At 42.4% G+C, this 21,644-nt stretch overlaps 1 protein-coding gene across 1 annotated transcript in view; it reads left to right on the forward strand.

Annotated features, from left to right (window-relative positions):
- VSTM4 (V-set and transmembrane domain containing 4) overlaps positions 1 to 21,644 on the forward strand; it is a 38,861-nt gene that overhangs the window by 9,688 nt on the left and 7,529 nt on the right. Inside the window, exons 4-8 of the mRNA XM_009320260.1 lie at positions 4,944 to 5,012; positions 6,476 to 6,583; positions 10,677 to 10,710; positions 15,756 to 15,868; positions 16,700 to 16,761. Coding sequence (XP_009318535.1) covers positions 4,944 to 5,012; positions 6,476 to 6,583; positions 10,677 to 10,710; positions 15,756 to 15,868; positions 16,700 to 16,761 — 386 coding nt within the window. The remainder of the gene's footprint in view (positions 1 to 4,943; positions 5,013 to 6,475; positions 6,584 to 10,676; positions 10,711 to 15,755; positions 15,869 to 16,699; positions 16,762 to 21,644) is intronic.

Below are 21,644 nucleotides of genomic sequence, written 5' to 3' on the forward strand. Positions count from 1 at the left end.
GCCCAGGGAAGTGGTTGAGTCACCATCCCTGGAAGTATTTAAAAGACGGGTAGATGAGGCGCTTAGGGACATGGTTTAGTGGGCATGGTGTTGTTGGTTGATGGTTGAACTCGATGATCTTGGAGGTCTCTTCCAACCTTAATGATTCTATGATTCTATGATTTTATGATTCTAAGCAGTGAGGGAGGAAAGTACTGTTTCGGCTGGCGGCTTACCCTATACTGACCCTTCCCCTCAAATCCTCTGCACCAGACCAGGTAGCTGTCACCAAGAGTAGTAAACTGAAAGATAGAGTGGATAACAAGTAACATGTTTCTTGCATGAAGGACTTGCAAAATAGACCAATAGATATACCCAAGGAGTGCAGAACAAGTAGCAGGCTTGCCGGGGGAAGAAGAAAAAAAGAGAGAGGAAATCAGATGGAGAATAATTTTTAGGATTTTCCTGTGATAATGTCATTTCATAGGGCAGGTCAGCATTTTAGAGTGTTTCCTCATTCACTGAATGGTGGAATTTCTTAAATGCCTGTAGTGAAACATGGATTTGTCAGGAGTGCTTGGAAAGGGAATGACACGTTCCAGGTAAATGGCAGCAGAAGAAAAAGCAATATAAAATATTGTCAGACCGCCTGTCATACCCATCCTCACAAAAAGCCACTCTTCATCTTTCATAGCTGCTCAGGCTATTGCTAACTATAACACAGAAACTTCTCATTGCTCTTCCTAGCTAAAGTGTGGGGTTCAGATCAATTTAGTTATTGCAAAGAAGGAAAACTGTAACTTTTCAGTCCAGCCCTTAAATACTATTTTTTTCCCCTGATTTTTAGCATGATTTATGAATACATAATCAGGGTGGGGATTTGAGACTCATGACTTCATCTTTCCCGCACTGTCCGGTCAACTGTATTGCTTCTCTCTGCTTCAAACGTAACCCAAAGCAGAGCAGGAAACCTGAGACAAGGGAGGAAGGCAGGCCCACCTGTAGACTAAAGACACCGACAATACGCCCTGTGGGGATCTGAGGCAGACACCACCACCGCCTCAGCCCGCCCTGAAAGAGTATTTATTCTAAGTCTAAATCCAGATTAAAGATACTAAAAGATGTCTGAAAAATGACATATCTTTAAATGCCACATCAACTGTTTTACTGCTAAAAGCCTCTTTACTGGGAAAAAAGGACCGCCTTAGCTAGCATTCAGTTAATGCACTGTAAGTGTACAGGACTTGCTACACATGGGAGGGAAGGTAACTCTCTTCAGAGTGGTGATAAAGTCTCCAATTTCCCCAATGGTAACACTTGGGCTTTTCAAGGAAATTTTGTTCCAAGTACATTTTCTATTATGATTGGTTACACTTTTTATTGCGAAGGAATTTGCTTATATTACAGTTAGATCCAAGATGCAAGAGAAGGAGCAATACAAATTGCCCGAAGTATTTTGATATTTAAATTGTACTCCTTGTGCTTTATCAAATAAGGTAACAGTATTCAAACAAATCACAATTGCTGTCTTGTCTAACATTTTGTTCCAGTTAATGTGTCTGCAGTTATGCCCAAATTCAAAATAGTATCTTTATGCTAAAGCATCAGGCAAATTTCTCACAACCTTGCACATCAAGTGGATGCAGAAGTAGCATCTAGGTCCCTTTTTTTTGTTCACACAGGAAGAGGAGGTCACTGTGTAAGACAGAAATTTCCAGAGGGAATGGAAAAGAGTCATTCTGTTTCTTCAAAATCTGACTTGCTCTTGAAGCAGAAAAAACCTGGGGCGGTTCAGTACATAGCCTTTGTCAGCCACCAAGCATAGCACTATTCAAAGCAAAAGACCTTACCAGATATTACGGCTGGGTCTGTAGTATCTACTGCTATTAACCTATATTCAGATTTTGTTATTTGCTAGCAAGTTTGCAGGTGTCAATTTGTGTAGGCCGTTAAGAAGTTGCAAATGCATTTTCTTGCAACACATAAATTTATACAGATACACATATCAGAGTTGTGGAAAAACAATTGAGTTGCAGGCTACAGTTCCTTAATATGTAGTGATGGCAGTTAAAAGTTTAGCTACATATCTGGCTTCTTCTTTAGGGACAGAATACATTTTTTCAGAAAAGGAGTCTCATCTGATGGGGATGGAGTCCTTACAGTCTTCGTTCATGGACTTGTGTCAACTACAGCAACTTCGTTGTGTTTTCAGAAGGCCCAGCCGAAATTTGAACTGTTGCAGTTTGCCCCTTTAGGTGTAGCGAATGCAAGACATCAAATAGGATTTATAAAAAGGCTGCTGTTAAATCTTGGTAGTAAAACCAAGAGGAATCCATATCCTGATGTTGCCAAGAAGTGTCTCCTACTCCAGCCATGCAACATCTTCCCTCTAAGCTAAGGTGAACCTTTTCCCCTTCCCCTATCTTCTTATCAAAGGCATCTGTTCTTTTTCTGGGCTTGTGTGGTCAATGTTAGCCTAAAACCAAGTTAATGATCTTCATTATAGTACAGAATACACCAGAAAACAGTTTATTTGAGGAAAACAGACATCAGAAAGATGGTTCTCCCACTGCCTTCCTATCAGAAAACTCAAAATAGTGAGTAGTCTTATCAGAACAATATGCAGCACCTCCAAACCATCATTTACAGTTGGGTAATCCCTCAAGCCCACTGTGCAAGGTGCTGCACATCTCTTAGGAAGAGCAATACGTGTTCCAAATGGTTTAGTCCAAGAGAAGAGACTATATGTAGGAGGACAAACATAGAAAATCAGGCAGTCTGACTATAATCCTACTGGCGTGGACAACACAAAGAAGTAGAGATGATCACAACAATCTGTCTTGTTAGGAAGTTCATGTGTCAGAGTTTCCCACAGAACAGAGTCTGAATTCTATTAAATATTAGTTGCATGTGGCATTTTCTAATGGTAAAAATGTTGCAAGATACAGGAATGCAAGATTTTTTTTTCCCCCAAAATGAACAAAAGCCCCTTTTTTCAGGGAAGGTATTCTAAAATACTTGCCAAAAATCTACATGTGTGATGCTTTCATGTAACAAATGAGTATATTTGTTAAAATATTCAGGATGAGCTTCCCATCTCAACTAAACAGAAGATTTCATTAGTCCTGAAAGCAGTTCTATATCCAGTGAGTTAGCCCCACACCTCACATCCCTACAGGACACTCCTTAATGAATTACCTTTCCAGTAAGAAGGATGTTCAGACCTCATTGGCAATCTGGGGGACATCACCAGACTCCTATTCTATTGCAGTGATTGCTAGCAGAAAAAAATCATGGATTATCATAAGCGAGATCATTTAACCTGATGTCATCAAAAATTGTCAGCATGCATAAATAATCTGGCTGAGGAGAGCAGAGAGGGTTTTGAACAGTGATCCAGCAGTCAGAACATTTGGATTCTAGTACTAGGTTGTACAGCTGTTACGACATTGACATTCACCCATTTGCCCAGAGCTCTGTAGTCTGCTCCTCTTTCTGAAACATAGCGCGCAATTCTGTGCAAAATCTGCAGCTATTTTCCCTCTTACTTGAATTAGAACACAGTCATTCAGTCGGCCCTTTTTCTAGGATATAAAGGTGAGCTGGCACAACTTGTGGTCATGCAGTCTTCCTTCTCAGGGAAAAAAAACCACCCATAGGCAGGGGAATTACTCTGGCTGAGAATTTAAGCTATTCTGCACTCAACAGTCAATGACCATTGATACGGCAGTGACAGAGCAGTTTACATTAATTAAGATGTTCAGGCTAACCTGTTCCTACATCTAAGCCAAGGACACTGGGGGTAAGTAGATGCATTCTGCTTCCCAGTTCAGATATGCACTTTCTGAAGCATTTGGACATGCTTCAGAAAGTTCATGCATGCATGGGTGTCTTTTTTGCAGATAGGCAGGTGTCATATCCATGTATCTTTAAAAGGCACAGCATAGAAGCCAACTTCTGAAGGAAGGAAGAAGAAAAAGATCTCATGAGCTGCTCCCACTTTAATGGGTTATTTGGGTGCTGTTGTAGGAATTGCAGGGCCGTTCAACAGGCCAAGGGACATCCACAAGGGCTTTGGAAGGAAGGCAAGTTGGACAAAATCAGGGGCCTACAGAGTCAGTCCTGAAGCTGGGGAAACACTATCGTATTGGCAGAGATCACTTCAGTGCCAAGTGTTGCTAGAATGACTTCCCTTTTTTTAAAAAAAGCTGTGCCTAATCTGGCTGGCTCCAAGTCAATTCTCAGGAAGCCTTCAGAGGTGTGTCCTTCAGTAAAGCTACTGCTCTTCCAAATATTTTTTTTTCCTTAACCTCTAAGACTTAGAAATAGACTACAGTGTTAAAAATCCTTCTTAATATATAACTACAAGGGAAAATAAATTCCCATTCTCTTGAGTAAAAGCTGTTCATCTTCTCCCTCAGAAGTAGCCTGTTTTGCGACAGAAACAAAAATTATAACCCTAGAGGTACGAGTGCTGGGTAACTGAGAACACAGACTCAGAATAAAACCAGCTACATACAGCATTAATAGCAGTTTTTTTCCCCGGAATGTTCAGACAATCCCCACAATGCCATTACAGACCTTAAAAGCACATGGCCACCCTGTTCTAAGGCCTAGGCTCTTCTGAAGTGTGTTTCTATCCTCTTGCTGTACTTCACTGCATTTAACTTTCAATTGAAGAGCCACACATTGCATCTTCCCAGAATAAGATGACAACAGGGAGGCAGCCTCACAAGCCATACAGCACTCGTGAGGGTTGCCAAGCCAGATGAGATTTGCTGGAAGACATTTTTATACTGCTGTTTTATAATTCAGGTGTTTCATTGAAAGGTAACTATGCTGTGAGATAAGGCAAGATCTTGGTGCAGTGAAGTCTGAGGCAGAACTACATTTACTTCAAGAGGTCCCAACATTTTATGCCACGCATTTTCAGTTCTTGTCATGTCTTCTTTGGTTTTTTTCAGTGATTTCATCAAAATCTTCTGATGATCCCGCTTTCAAGAAAAACCATGAAGCTTGGAAGTTTTTTGAAGGTAAAGATACATCTAACTGCTACTGATTGTATACAAGATGTTACTTCAGTTCAGTGGTACAGTACAACTAAAGTGCCCCAATCAGGCCCAATTTTGCTAGTTCCTGTGCAAACTCGGGTCTTGCCTGAGAAAGTATCCCACAGAGTACAAGGGGTGCTGGAGAAAAGAGAATGGAAGGCTCCAGTTTCAGTTTCTGATACGTTTGTAATGGTCAATGGGAAAATAAGCTATGCCTGGCTAATCATGCATTGCAAATAAACCCCCTTATCCAGGAAGGTGCTGAATGTGTCTGAAGAGGTACCAAGCATCTGCACTCCCACTAGCCTTAGAAACTGCTGACCAGACATGCTCTGCACTGCAAGAGCAGCCTAAAGGTCCCTTGAGTTTCAAGGCAAGCAGTATTTTCTGTGTAGGTTAGTGAACGACTGTTCTAGGAGACTGAAATCCAGAATTTGCAGGCAGTTGGGATTCCCTCCTCCTCCTCCTGCCCCAATCCGGAGCGCCAGTGAAGAACCAGCACGGCATTTGCAGCCACTCTGCTGCGCTGCCTGCCAGGCAGTAGTGCTCGCTCGCAGGCTGGCCTTGATTCTGTGGGGACCCTTATTGTTTAAACCACAATATACAAACTATATTGTTGTACTGTGTAAGGGGAACGAAGCACAGAACTGCAGGTCAGGGGTCTAGTTCCAGCAAGGCTATTTTCTACAAGTACACTTGACCTCTGAGGCTTAGTTTCCTCTCTGGGAAGCAGGAAAGAAGCCAATATACCTCCCTAAGGACATTTCAAGACATTAACGGGTAGAGCATCCTTAGAGTACTCTATTTAAAGTTCTAGTAAAAGCAGAAATAAGTCATTAAAGATTTCTTCTCCTTCTGAACAAAATACTCCATCTTGATCTGCCATGGTACAACTCCTGTCAGCTCCAGTGGGAATGTGTTATGGCACCTGAATAAAAGCTATAAAGGGAGATTGAAGCAGTAGATTGAAAAAATTAAAAAAAAAAAAAAAATTCAAACCAGAAGCAGCAATCACAGACTTTCTTCCTTCTTCCTCAGCCACTCAGCACTCCCCCCACCGCCACTTTTCTTTTGTTTTTTTTTTTTTTAAAACCAGTACAGCAGTTGGAACTGGGAAATAATCCAACTGAAGTCCTTTTGGTTTTTGGTTGCCCCACCAAAAACAGGAAAAAAGAAAAGAGAAAAAATCCCAAACCAGCCCACTCCTCCCTCCTGAAAGCAAGCCCTCATAACTACACCTATTTGCATTTATGGAGACTTCAACCAAATTTAAACTGAGCGGGATACTGTATGAAAGTTTCAAGGGGGTTAAATTACTTCTGAAGTGTTACCCTAACTCTTTTGGGCCAGGGTCTATTTAGGTCTTGTAGACATAACTTTTTTCTATCCTGTAAGCATGAAGCATACAGCTGCAACACTGACTGTTACCTGTGCTTGGCTTTCAGATCTGTACCTGTATGCAGTCTTTGTGTGTTCAATAGGAATCATCAGTGTCCTCCTTTTTACACTTGTCATTCTCTGCCAGTCACTCCTGAACAGGAGGAGATCCACAGGTGAGTGAAATGTCATTCTTGCTGACTGCAAGGCCCTTACCAAAGAGGGAGAGGGGGAGAAGGAGAATGCAGAAAATGCAGGGAAGACAAATATCTCCTTGCCTTGATTTTAATAAAAACAAAAAAAATTATTGGTAGAAAAGATTATTTCTGCCAGCAAAACTAGAACAAAGGCATTTTGCTCCCTTTGAATAGCTATTTCACTTTAAATTTGCTTTGGACTTTTCAAAAATTTTCAGCTTTGCATAAACATAAATTGAAGGTTGTTGGAACTTCTTTCAAAGCAGACCAAGTGCAGTATCATTAAATTGCATTCTGACCAGATCTAGCTAACATTTTGCATCAGTGACATTTCCACAGACAACTTTAGAGGGCTTTCAAAGCAGTCATTTTCTGTCCTGTTTTCTTCTCCCTTCCTGACTAGCTGCCAATATCCTTCGGAAAATGGGGGTTGTTATTAGCACTCTCTCCTTTGCAGTGTTCTTTGAAACTAAAGCATCATTTTGTCATTCAGATGTGCATTTTCATAATAATCTTTCAAGATCAAGGATTACTGTTTCATTCTTCTCTTCCTCAGAGAAGGTTTCTCAGAGAGGCTAAACCTGCACGAAAGCAGCCCTATTGTAATCAAAAGTGCTATTTCAGATCTGTGGAGTAGCCAGTGCAGGCTCTACTTTCATTTTAGTTTGAGTGGTTTATCTGGAGACCTCACACAAGCTGTGAGGATGAGATACCAACACGCTTAGCAGCCACCACGTTGGAGGAGAGCCTAAGGACCATCTCTGAACAGGAGCTTTCGAAGAGAGTTTGGTTAGTGATTTGTCCTGCTAATGACAGGAGAGAATCGTGACTTTGCTGCCCCTTCAGCGCTACACACGTACCATGAAGGAATGAGTGACTCAGATACACGAGGGAGAAGATATGTAAGCCCAAAATAGATGTATACAGAAGTCCTTGCCTGACCACAAACACATTTCAGGCTGTGGCTCCGTCTTCCCAGTAGTGTGCTCAGTAGAGTAACTCTGATTCTAACTGAGCCCAACAACTCAGTTTGCCAAGAGGAAGGAGCAAGATCAATGTTATTCTTCCTACCCTGTTAAGTGATGGCAAAGGTTTTGTGCCAAGGGAGTACCCACACTTAAGTATGTTGGTCATGGTGAGTCATCCTGAAGCCACAAGCATTAGACACACTGATGTGTCCTGGTTTTTCTTGAGCAGACATTGGGCTAGATTTTGCTTCTGTTTTTGGTGATTTACGCTGGTGTAAGCATACAAACAGCTTGGAGAAAAGGCCTCTTTACATTGAACCAACACCAGTTAAATATAGAAATAATATAGAATACAATATAGAATAAGCATATACAACAGAGAAAAAGTAATTTCTTCTGAGCTGCTAAATCCTTTCTTCGCTACCCTAATATCTGAATAATTGCAGGCTTCACCACATTTTTATTTAGATTTTTAACATTATCCAGTAAACACTGGCAGCATTAAACTTACGGATTCAATGGAAATATAACAGAATAAAGCTTAGCAGAAAGGCACTCAGTATACAGTGATAAGATTTTCAGGCAAGTCTTTCAGCTAGGACCACCTGATCAGAGTATTTTCTGGAGCCACATTAATTGGCTCGGCATCCAGTCAAGCATCAGGGAATCAAAATTTCTGAAGCAGCAGTGGAAGAAGCATCAGTGATGGACATGGTCTCCACCAGCCCCATATTGCTTTTTCTTCCCACAGCTCCTGGGCCATGGCAGCAGGCTCAGCCCTGAACCTCTGCTCAGGTAGCAGCAGTTCCCTGGGAGGTTTCCACTCAGCCATATGGGCATGGAGCACAAAGAGCCCCCTCCTCCCTCAACACTCTTCTACCCCCTCCAGAGACACCTTCCAGGGGTTAGGGTCTGACCACAAGATACCCACCCTGTCAGCCAACAGCAGTGCTCTCTCATTCAGACTGTTAGAATAAGGCATCACTCCTCAAAAAGCGTTATCTTACCTCCTCTCTGTCCTCAGCACTCTGTACCTTCATCCTGGACTGGACTAGGCAGATGCTAGTATTCATGCGAAAAGAGCCTGCAGTGAAATCATGAAGTTCATCCTTCCTTGCGGAAAGGAGAAAAGACAGGGACAGCAAAGCAATCCTCCCTCTGCATCACCCCAAGTCTCCAGGCAGGCTCCAGGCACAGCCTTCTTCCACCTTCAGTGAGGTGGTTGCTGCATGATCTTCCTCAGAGGTCCTTCAAGAGAAGTCTGGCTCTGCTCTTCCCCTTCAGACCAGGTCAGGGGCCCAGGACAACCAAAACTGTCTCCTTACTTCGCCTTACTGGGCAAATTTCCATCAAGACTTCTCCCTGAACCTCTCCAGTCACCCCATCCCTGTCACAGGGACACCAACAGCTCCCTCCACTCTCCTACTGCTCAGCCCTAATACCACAGGGAGGATCATCTGCCCTGCCCTACCCCACCCGGCCCCACAACAACCCAACCCAACCTAACTCAACCCCACCACCCCACCCAGGGAGTGGAAGCAGACACTCAAGTAAGTGCAAGGAGAAGAGGGAGGGAAAACTCTGCCCAACCCTGTACAAGAACAGCCCAGCCTGCAACAAAGAGCAACTCATACCTGAACTAAAAGTTGTGATTTGCAGCAGATGAAGCTGGAGATGATCCCTCTGGAGTGTCTGTCTGTGAAACCTGAGCAGATCCTGGCTCACCTCAGGGCTCTGACATGACAAGGGTAATACTGAACCCAGTTCCTCACCAAAGGAGCTCCCTCAGTTTGGTTGGACTGGCACTGCAGCTGGGGCTGGCCCATAGCACAGGGCAGCTATGGGGTGCTGTGGGAAGTAGCAATGGCTGCAGCTGGCAACCCCTCTGTGGTAGAAGCCTATGCCCATTTGTTACAGGAGTGGCTGCTCTTCCCAATCCCTGGTTCAAAGGCTTGGAGTATTTACTGTAGGGCAAAACAAACCAACACGTACCTAGAAATGCTCAAAAACATGTCAACAGTGTACATGAGCATCCCCTTACTTCCGAAGGGTTAGGCCTGCTGTTCTCCTGTACAGACAGATAGATGGAAGCGCTGCCTTGGCTGGCTTAGACATGGCCGCTGTGTTAGCCCCAGTTCCTAGTGCTCTCAGCTCCCCTTCCTGTAGGACTAAAATGCACCCCCCTAGAAGCTGTATAGCCTCCTTAGAACGGGAGAATTTAGGTAAGACCAAATATGAAAACTTTCCTGTAGAGAGGGGCATAATCATGTAAATGCACTCTTGTCTCGTTTTCATGGCCTTTTAAAGAATGGAGAATGTGAAGGGAGGGGGGTGTCTATGTTGTATTCAACTTCACATCATGGCCCAGGGATGCACCCTCTTTTCCTTCTGAGAAATAAGTTGGCAGTAAGTCGACCAGAAGATCCGGAGCCTCCTCCTCCTGCCTGCATGTCTCCGCACTCAGCACGCAAAAAAAGCCACTAAGCCACAAAAGAGCATCTTCATAACCCTGGCTCCTAAAAAGCTGGGGGGGGGAGCTGCCCTTGCTCAGGACTACTGATTTGAAAGAATTTACACAGCTCATACACACAGCTGTCAGAGACAGGATAGTGGCTGAGCTGGACCTCTGATCTGATCCCAGGAGAACATCCCTTTATACTTGAGGCCACAGCCTAGCTTACATTAGGAACAGCAGTGGCTCCTGTGGGTGAATGGTTTATTTCAGGCTTCTGGAAATAAATAGAGGCACCACAAGGGAAATAAAAGTCTTCAAAGTAAAATTACTGGCCTGCTGTGCTTTTCCTTAGCAAGCTGTCTTTTGGCTGGGCTGACCACTGGAATGTGTGTTGCCCAGCACTTCCACAGCAGATTCTTGGTGTTGTTTGGTACATTCCCTTCTTCCAAGCCTAGCTATGTCTTCAAGTCAGACTACATTTTAATGCACAATATAACGTATGGTGACGATTAGCAGCTCCCCCAGTGTAAAAACCTGGCAACTCCACAGTCTCAACAACACAGGTCTATCTGCAGTGCCCATTTGTAACTCATAAACTGTATTGGTGTGAAGCCACATTTTCTTTCTTTTTTTTTTTTTTCTTTAACAGTGAAGCATTACCTGGTGAAATGCCCCCAGAACAGGTAGGAGATTACACTTCTCTTTACTATAACCCAAGGCACCAGTTCTGGTTTTGTTTTGCTAGGTATGCTGAAGATGAGTAATATTTTCCAAAATGCCTACAGGAGGATAAAGAGTCCGTGGTCCATGACTCATGAACATGCCTGCAAGCCAACATCTGCTGTGCATGATAAGGGAGATCTACCTGGGCTATCTAGCTGTAGGTCCTGCAGGTGTTTCCATTACAAACCTCTCCTTGAGGCTCTGAATTGCTTTCTGGAGAAGCCTGCTTTCATCCTGTGTGGCTTTTTAGGGTTTCCCAACACCTCACCAGATGGTAATGACTTAAACCATCCATGTACATAAAACAAAACACAATGTTACCCAGTGATTCCCACACCCAGGAACAGGGAGTGGGGCTCCAAAGCAGATTTTCTAGGCCCGCAGTCTATTCCCAGCTGAAGACTCCAAGTGATGGGAAAAACTCTACTTCTGCTGCAGTCATTAATGACTGTCCCTTTAAATACCGCTGGCTGCCAAAAGTTTTTGATTGTGTGGTGTGATAAAACTGATTCCCATTGCATGATCTTCCTGAGATATAAATTGTTCTGGAACTGCAGTAAAAAAAAAAGATGACACAAGTATTTTACAAACAAAAAAGATTAAAGAGGGATTCCTCATAACAACACAGAAGAACAGCTGTTTCCCAGTTTTCAGTGACATAAAACATGTGTTTCTAGCCTTGTAGCTTAAATCCAGTGCCACTTGGTATCACAGATACTATTTCTCATAGTATCTTTTTAGATACTATGAGATTCAATGCCAAGTATAGCATATCCTAGACCCTCAAATAGCGTAATCCCATTCTCATGGGATTATCGCTGTATTCAATCTAACCGACACTTGGATGTAAGTGAAGTCACAACAAAGCAACAGAGTTCAGGAGAGGCCAGTACAAACTGAAACTTTCATGTTATTCATGGAGAGATCTTTGTTCTGTGACCCTGACCAGCTATTGCACCACACCAAAAATTTACAGAGACAGCTCAGCAGTTTTCATTTTTCCCTGGATGTTTTCTCTTTCCCCTTCTTTATTAGCTGCTGGGACAAAGTTGGAATTACAAGAACAAAAAAAAAAGAAGGGGGAGGGGGAGGAAATCAAAGTAGATTGGTAGAGAACACAAGAAGAGGAGAAAAATGAGACCTGATTGAAAAGATGACTGGAAAAATGGAGCATGGCAGTCAGATAAAAAGACTTGTAATACAGAATCTGCCTCTGGGAATACATGATGTGGTAGTGATACTACTGCGAACACTAAACTCAGGAGGCTGAATAGCAGGGGGAAAACAAGCCAACACGATTTCTTCACTGTAAAACGGAGTCTCCGGAGGTGAAAGAAATGCGTAACTCTATATGGATAAAAATAAGCTTTCATGTATTTCAGCATGGCAAGATACGCTAATGAAAGCCCTGATCCCACAAATGCATGTCTGAAGTGCATTGACTTCAGGGCTTTAAAATTAAATAGCTGTGAAAGTGTTACCAGTATCATCATTTTTGTTACGTTTCACACTTGGTACCATTTATTTTCCACCCTCTGCTCAAAACACAAACCGTTCATTCCTTTGAACTCACTTCTCTTCACCTGCATATTCCTTGTCTCAGAACTTAATTCAGCACATTTAGACCCAAAACCCAGTGCCTAAATATCCATTAGGCCAAACCGATGAACTAATTTGTATGAGATTCCTGCCAGTCAAAATGACTACACTGTGCAAAACTCAGCCTTGATTAGAGAGGCTCAGCTCCAACTCCCTTAGTGATATTTCAAACTCAGAGCAGAATCCAGTTTCAAAATTACATTAATAGTCCGGTGTCTAAGAAATGTCTGTACTCCCACTGCAGTAATACCTAACCATCTTAAAATATTTCATGTCTTGACATCATAATGGTGTTTTTACTTAATTGGAATCTGAAGCACAAAGGGCTAAGTGATCTGCCCCAGGTCTTACAAAATGGCCTTGGTAGAAAAGAAAATTAAATCCAGATTTCTTCAGTAGAACAAAGCAAATGTTTGGATTTTGGTTTACTACTTGACCAATAACAAATTAAGGAAAAAAATGAGTTAACCAAAACCCATTTATTTCCCACATTTTAAAAATAGATACCTAAATAAAAAGTACAGTTATTTTGGGTTTTCTAAACCACCTAATTCTATTTTCTGCGGTTTTCTTTTCTTTAAATATCCTCCTTCTTATTATCTTCCTTGTTATTAGCTCGTTTTGTCAGTTTTCAGATCCAGAAACCCCCAGGAGGTGTAGCTTTGAAAATAGGAATTCTTTTTTCTGTTTTTTATTTATTTGTTTTGGCCTGAACTCTCCAGTCCTTCAGTGACTGCTCTTCTGGAGACAAATAATTTGAGGTGAAAAAACTGTTCACCTCAGAAAGCTGTCCGTCTCATGCCTTGGTTCCACGGTGCCGATCTAATGGCGTAGGAGCAAATTCTGCCAGGCTGAACCAGAACCAAGTACCCGGTCCTCCCCTGGCACCTTCTCATACAGCTCCCCTATTTGGAAAATATCAAAGCAGCTCCCAGTTCGCGTGGGTGAATTTTTTGTCATTCGCCTGCAGACAAGAGGGAATAGCTGACCTATATAACCACAGGAAAAGCCCCACATCCTTGACTCTAATAAGGATAGTAAAGCCAAAAATTGCAGTAGTTTGCGAGCTCTTGGGACAGTATGTTCCAGAAATACCGGCCATGACCTCCAGGGAAACTGGTGTCCCGGTGCCATGATTGTTAGACACCTTCCACAGGTTTTTTTCCCCAAACTCCTGTCTTTTTCTCGTTCTCTAAAAACTCATTAGGTCCTTCAAGAAATGCACAATGTGACACTGTTGAAATAGAAGCCAGGAGGCTGGAGGAGGAGCTGGAGATAAAAAACTAACTTTCCTTTTAGATATAGAACAAGACGAGCTCACAAAGAGGCAGTGTTTCGGAGCCAAGGAGTCTTTTCTGAGCCTCCTTGTTTGGTTTGAGGAGCTCAGTTCTAAGACAGCAAGTATGGTTGTTGTATCTCCCAGAATTAGTTAACCCTGTATGGCCCTGGCATTTAAAAAAAAAGTGTAAGCTACAGATACATTTCTCTGTAGCTTCACTTTTTCAGTGGCAAAGCAGGAATAACAACTAATGCAATGAATTGACACTAAGCCTTTTCATATATTGTGCTTAAAGCAGCTGTATCAGAATGATAGTCTCTTTAAGCTACATATCTGCCTTAATGACCTTGGATTATTAAAACAAAAACCATTACAAAATCATTCTCGTCCCCTTTTTGGTATTCTTTGTTCTTTGCAGTTTGCTGTGTTTGGGCAATGGAGCTAGGCAGGAGAGTTTCATTTCCTGCTGGTTTTAAACAATTTCATGTTTTGATATTAATTTAGAAACAAATGGTTGTTGTGGGATAGGTTCACAATAGTGCAGGCAACCGTATTTTAATACAACCCTCAGTTTACATATTTGATGTGATTTATTTATAAATCATGAAAATATTTTACCTTTTAAACACTTTTTAAAAAGTTTGGCAGCAAACCTATGTTTTGGACTGAGTACATGGAACAGAACTCAGGAAAATCAGCAAACCAGAGGCTTTTTGTAATCTACGCAAGTGTAAATCCAGAGTGATTTTACCAATGGTAGTGACATTCATTTGGATTTACAGCTGTGTAAAATGATAATGTCTGTTATTTTGTTATTCTTGTGTGGGCAATAGCAAAGACATCTTAACTTTCATTAAGACTTTGGCCCAGTTTGACTATTTTATTCTATTAATATAAAGAGAATGTTTCATTATGCAAAAAAACCTGGAGAGGAACAGCAACTTGGGACAAATGATTTAAAATTCAGTGAATTCAGTGTTGTCAGCATTATGACTATGGAGACCGTGGTTGGATCCCATTGTGTGGTGTAGCTCACCAGCACAGAACAGAAAGGTCCCCACAACCATACTGCGTTAATCTTTCCCAGGGCGAGCCCATGGTCAGATGCATCTGAGCAGCAACTGCTTACCAAGTCACCTCCACCACCGTAGTCATCATCACTAATTGCTATACACTCGCCTCCCGCCCCAGCTGTAAGTTAAGATTTCTTTCATTACCAGTTAAGCCCATACAATTCTATTTCTTAGCTGCAAGCTAGGAGCACCTGCACAGTTGGTTACCGCAGCTCAGCTGACACACGGTGACAATCGCTGCAACCTGACTGCGTATCCAAGCCCTAAATATTCAAAGCAGGATATCCTCAGACTTTGGGAGATGCTGAGGGTAAAAAACCCAGGCTTAGAGGATGTTAAACTGTAATAGTCCAAACTCAGAAGCTTTCTTGGACAGGAGTCTGTTTACAATACGGCTTGTACTCTTCTCTCATACCTACTAATGCTTTTTCAGCATGGATGCACCAGAGAATGCCCGAGTTTAGAGATCGGGGCGCAATTTCTCCATTTTAGATGTGCTGAGCACACCAGCCTCTCTTAAAAAGCTAGCTTTTTCAAATGTGGGTTTGTGAGCTGTCTGAAGGCATGCTGCACGCTCTCCTGGCCCGCTGGCCCCTCAGCCAGTCTTAGCCCAGAAACCACATCGAAGATTTTGCTTTGCCATACGCTTTCCGTGTGAGCTTATGCAAGTCACCTAACCTGTCTGCGCCTCTGGCCCTCGAGGACAGAAAGGTACAAGCTCATCCTGGGTGCAGCAGTGGGGTCATACATGTTTTTAAGGAACAGGTGCTATGAAATGAGTCTTGTTTAAACCTGACACTCTGCATTTTCTGTGCCAGGACAGATCAGACTCCCAAGTTTCTCAGCCAGGCTGTGTGGTTGAAAAAATACAAGACCCAAAGCATTTCCAACCCCCATAAGAGGTTTTTCAGTATACCCCCAGGTCAAAATCCAAGTTGTTGGGCAGGGACTCTTACAAGTGGAAGGTGACGTATTTGCATGAACTCACTGGGACAAACTGTCTTTCCCTCCATTGCCTTCACTTTTCCCTCACCTATGGGTCTCTGCTTTGCAGCTCAGGGGAGACAGTTACCAGTGTGACAAGCATGTCCCCTCTACAGCCCAAGAAGGTAAAGAAAAAGAAAGAGAAAGAGAAAGCGGAGCAGCCACCAGCCATCCCAGCAAAAGGTATGAAAACAGAGATGCAGAGATATTTCAAATCCTGAGCACAACCAGGACTCCTGCACTCTGCCACTGAGCGTGACTGTGGTGACCTGTGCCCGCTCCCATCGGTGGGGGGAGAAATGGCCTGTGCCTGCTGCTGGGACCAGGCTCTCGCCTCCCTTCCCTGCAGCTTTAGCTATGGAGAAGCTAGTCACCGAGTCCAGGCAAGAGGTCTCAGCTCCCACTAATCAGAGAAGAGAGAGAAACCTCTGTAGCAATATTCACCCTGCTCAAAGAGAAAATTAAAGTTAGGCAAGATGAAATTTCATATTGGGGATAGACTGAGGGAAGTCAGCACATTGCACTCTTAAAATTGCAGGTACACTTGAGAAGTCAAGCAAGGTGAGCAGATAAAGATCAACATCTTGGAGAACCTCGCTTTCAAAGAGGATTTGCGATTGCCTCCAGGGTCAATCACACAAACTCTTGGGGATATTTTCTGAACACTACTGCCAGTGCTGAGCCGCTGGGAGAGAGGAGGGGAAGGACCCGAAGGTTTATTGTGTATTAGATCACAAGTGATCAGATCTCAAGAGGTGTATTTGCTCCGGCTTCTGCACACACACAGCATGTTTTCCATATCAGATTCTTTAATCTTATGAATTTTTCTGATTCATAAACCCTATGTTTCATTGTAAAATATGTTACCTGAAATACAGTTAAACTCTGCTATAAGTACATGTATTTGCTCCTAATCCGCTATTAATCTGTAATTTATAAATTGCTAATGCGTATACTAAAAATGACAGTGAATGATGATAATATGAAATGATCCCTTAATATTTATTTCCATAGCTCCAATAGCCAATAATCTTCCTAAGCCCAAGCTCTTGAAACCTCAAAGAAAATTGATCCTGGTAAGTAATTTCCTATGACATTATTTTCTCCATATTCTTCTCTCTCAATACAATTGCTGTAATGTTGCCAGAACTCTAGGTTCAGAAACTATAAATCTGCTTAAAAATCATACAAGTCCTTTTTTTTCTAAGTAATACTTTTTCAAGTGATGAATTGTCTTGGCTTTTTTCATTTTGAGCATTATGTTACACTGGATTATGTTTTCCAGCTTTCTAGCAGTCATCGTGTCTGCAAATTTAGCCTGTTCTTAAATGAAACCTGCTATTGATTCTCACATGCTTCTGGCAGCTGGTGCTTTGGAAAAAATACCAGTTACTGACAGAATCACAACCACACTGGTCACACTGCTTTTGAGACTTTTCAAGTCAGAAACGGGGGACCTGTTTCTGCCCTACAGTGATGTAAGTCAGGAATAACTGAAGTTGCAGGAATGAAATGTATGTACGTAGCTCATATTAAGGAAAATAAAAACTCACATGGCAGTTTCTGTTGGATATGAGTTTCTGTATGAAAAAAACCCTGCAGATATTAGTCAGACAAATCAAATAGATGGAGAGATGTTTCTCTGCTTTAGTAACAAAGCAATACCTGGACAAGACCCTGTTATCCAGGGGTAACGAGACAGAGTTTTATACCAACTATTTTCAGCTGCCTATATAAAGAGGCTGGTCTGCTGGGCTCCCTATATAGTCAAAGAAAGAGAGATGAGTTGGAGTAGGAGCCTGATGCTCCTACTAATTCAGACTTCGCTTAGGGACATGGTTTAGTGGGCCTGGTGGTGTTGGGTTGACAGTTGGACTCGATAATCTTAGAGGTCTTTTCCAACCTTAATGATTCTATGATTCTATAGATGCTCTGATTTGCCTTTTGGGGATCTTTTCTCCCTTCTCTGGCAATAGAGAGAGCCCAGAGTGACTAACTCCCTAACTTAGGTGAAGGTAGGTGCCTAAAGTTAGGGCATGTGAATAACCCAAACGCCTCTGTGATGGCTTCACTTTCAGATGAGGGTTAGAATTGGGAACCTTCCCACCGATTGTCTGTAAATAACCTCTGCCCTTTTAAGCATGGCCAGGGTACAACCCAGGATACCTGGGCATAATGCCAGGTGACTTCAGAACGTCTCAGCTAAAATCTTAGGTGATACTGCTGCTTGGATATGGAGCTCACCTCTCGTCTGCTGGTCCTGCAGGGATTGCACCTTGGCTAGGCTCTGCTCATATAGGTCAGGTTTCAGTAAAGGAAGAGGTAGAGTTTTAAAAGTCCATGAAAAATGTTTAGAACCATGTAGGTAATTGTGTCAGGCCAAAGCTATGCTGAGAGGACAAAGACACAGATGAGAGCACTTGGTATCAGGGGATGACAGCCACCCTTTGCCGCGCACACTGCATTAATCACTGTGCCCAGGCACGTGGCTCCATCAGAAATCAGTTAGTCTTCAGCCCTCCAAGGAAAAGCTCTCATCAGTTAAAGCACTCAGACTCTTCCTGCAGGTCAATAAAGCACATCAACACATGCTGAACTTGAGGTAAATCTGTTTCCAGATACTTCTTCTTTCTGGAATAAATCCAAGGATGTGGGCCACAAATAGCTCTTTGCTCTTCCCTTCCTGCTATGCAACCCCAGTCAAGGTTCAAACTATTTGGAGGTGAGCAGGAATAAAGCCTTTTCAAACAATGAAATCAGCTCTGTTCTCCCTAGCATGACTGAGGGTCCGCATGCTGCGTGCAGCCAGCAGACTCGGTTTCAATGCCTTGCTGTCGGACTCGAGTCTGGCTCTGCTCTTTTCCCTTTTGTATTTCACCTCAGAGTGCACCTGGAGAGATATCGCAGCCTGCAGAAAACACATGATCTATGGGCGTGAGTTAGTTTGAAGTCAAAAAGTAATCCAACAAATATTATCCAAGGGATTTTCAAGACCCAAACTCACCTAGCAATACTTTAAAGGGCAAAGTAAACTAAACCCGAGTCAGTCTGTAAGGCACATTCAGAAGCTGAGCAGGACACACCCCAGAACTGTTTCCCATTTCTGTTTCTCTTGCTCCCCTTTACACCACCGTTGGTTAAACCCTTATGTTTTAGTATTCTCAGAAAAAAAGAAAACAAAAATCAATTTTTAAAGGATTTTTCAGTGAGGAACCTAAAGTAATTGAAGTAAAAGAAGCTTCAACAGAGATACAAAATGGTAATAAATACAGAGAAAAAGACTTATCAAATTCATCTAAATGAAACATTTTATTGATTTTCAGCATACTTGCCTCCCCATTTTTTTAATTCTCAAAAATTTCTCAGATTTTAAATTTTCAGTCTGCTTTGGGGCAAAAAAATACTATCGTCATCCTGCCAAATCTCTGCAGGATAAAAGAATTTTTTCTTTCCAACTGTAATTATTGCACAGCTGGTGTCCCTACTAGGTCTTTTTTCACTGATGGCACATAGTTACTAGGTAATCATCACTGCAAAGACAGACTCAAATTGCTGAGTTACTGTACTTCTTCTGCAGCTTCCCTGTGCAACCCAAGGAAGGTACCACACCGGGGCACCAAGAGAATATTCTAGAAAACCTAAGCAAACAAGCTAGAGCATAAGGGAACATTATAAAATAATTCCAGTGTTTTGGGAAATTTTTCATAATAACCCAAATACCAGCAAAATTATTTCCAGAGGACATGTGCTTCTGGTTTCTTGAAAGATGTTTATAATAAGCTAGAGAATTTCTTTTGTTGTTAACGTGCTAGAGTGGGTTGCAGTATAATTTTACAAGAATACAATAACCTGGATAAAATATGGACATAATCTCAATGAAAATTAAAAAAAAGAAAAGAGAGAAAGCCTAGTATCATGTTCAATTGCACAGCCTTGAGTAAAGCCTTTTAAAAACTCTGCTTAAGTCATATTGCTTTTGCTTTAGCCAGAATAACAATTCTATGCTCCCCTTGTTGCAAAAATATTCCCCATCAGTGTCATTCTCTATTAGCATCAATGAGAAATGTGTACAGATCAAAGGAAATAGAGATGCTGAAATGCAAAAAGGAATGTTTTTTATAGCATGCGAGAAGCACAGAGAGTCATTAGGAAGAAGAAAATTCTAGGGGCCCACAAATTCTGCTCTCTAAGGGCTGTTCTGCTATAGCCGTAAGTACTTAGCCCTTTGAGTTGGTAGAGATAAATCTTATACTTCCTCAACCAAATTTTCTGGTAAGCCTTTCATTGCCTCCTAGAGATTAGTTGTCATAGCCCAAGAGTGTCAGTTATAGAACGTCATCTAAATGAAAAGGTTTCAGTGTCTTTTCATGAAGGTTTGCACCACCAAGCTTAGGAGCTCCTGTGTGATTCACTGGAGCCAGTGGAAGGGACGTGAGACTTCACATTAGACCAGATCCTGCGATCTTCACTTACGCAAAATTTTTGTTGACTTCCCCATTTTCACACTAAGTTTTAAGGGGAGGAATACCTGCATAGGTAAGACAGGCTGTAGGGAATCTTCCTCATTCTGCTGCTGACTTACGTGGCCTCTGCTAAGTCATATAATCGTCCCGCTTTGAAATCAGGTAAATATATCCTGTATTACAAATTATTCCCTTGGGCTTAGTTCTTCAAACACATTGTAACATGTAAAGCACACAGTACATAAGAGTTGGCTTCTGCTGTTCCTACACTGACTAACCTCTTGAATAACCTCTTTACTGGAGTGTATCTGGTTTCTCTTGTTCCCCACCACAGAATACATATCGGTCCCGTGTGACTTCTGAAACAGAGTGCTTTCAGTGACCATAGCTGAACTATTTAAGAGAAGCATCCTTCTACCTTCAGCTCATACAGCGTAGACAGCATTGTTTATCTCAGCACGGATTGGATCACCGGTGGCCCGGTGCCACACGATCGCTGAGATTTTCTTTTGATGATGATGATGTAAAAGCTACTTGAGAAACAGGAAGGGCTTATGGTTATCTGAGACTGAGGGAAATTTCTGGAAGTCATTTTGTTAAGTTTGAGTGAGAGCATAATCTTTTGCACTCCTTCCACCTGCCTGCCTGCCTTTTTCAGGTACCACTTTTACATCTTATGCTGAGATTTGCAAAGCCAGCTCAGAGATCTGGATTCCCAGGATTTTACAGGTGTAACGGAAATGGGAAGCTCAAGTTTTTTTCTGCAGCTTTGAAAACCCCATCCTTATTTATCATTATGGGCTAAGTGCTGACAACATGCTGAGTGCCAGCCAGCGCAGGTCAGGACAGTCCCTGCACTGAAAGCGCTTACTCTGTAGTGAGTAACATGTCTGAACGTCTGGAATTTGCAAGTATTCATTCAAAGGACATCTTCCCTGCTCCTGCCATGTCCACAAAGCAGAATGGTGTTGTTTTGAGGAGGAACTTGACATAGGTTTGACACCTGTGGAACTGAGAAGGCTGCGTCTTGGTCTCATCATCTGCATGTACCCAGCAAAATCAAGCTTTCAGCATTGCAAATTTAGCTCAGTGTTCTACACCGGGGTATACTCCTGAATCAAGCAATGAAGACAGGTGCTCCTAAAGCTTCCCAGGAGCTTAAGTTTCCTTCACCTGAAAAATCCTTTTGGCTTTTAGGTTTCAGGAGTGCATTTCCCATTGTACAACAAAGCAAGCAGATCCACTGTGTATCAGAACAAGTGGCCTTGGAGCCCTTTTGGGAAAAGGGTCTAGATATGCGAGTGAATTATCTGCAGTCTGATTACCACGTCAGAGCTGTGAAATGTAAAGAGCTGCTTTTGGTTTTTGATTGCTGGGGAATTTTGGGTTTTGATTGCCTTCTAAGCTGTGCTCCATTCTGCTGCCCTGCAGCTTCAGCCTCACAGCAACCTGGGAGCAAATTTACACATTGCAAGATTGTACTTGAGTTGATTTTT

The sequence above is a fragment of the Pygoscelis adeliae genome, unplaced genomic scaffold (assembly GCF_000699105.1).
Source record: "Pygoscelis adeliae isolate BGI_AS28 unplaced genomic scaffold, ASM69910v1 Scaffold190, whole genome shotgun sequence".
Lineage (NCBI taxonomy): Eukaryota > Metazoa > Chordata > Aves > Sphenisciformes > Spheniscidae > Pygoscelis > Pygoscelis adeliae.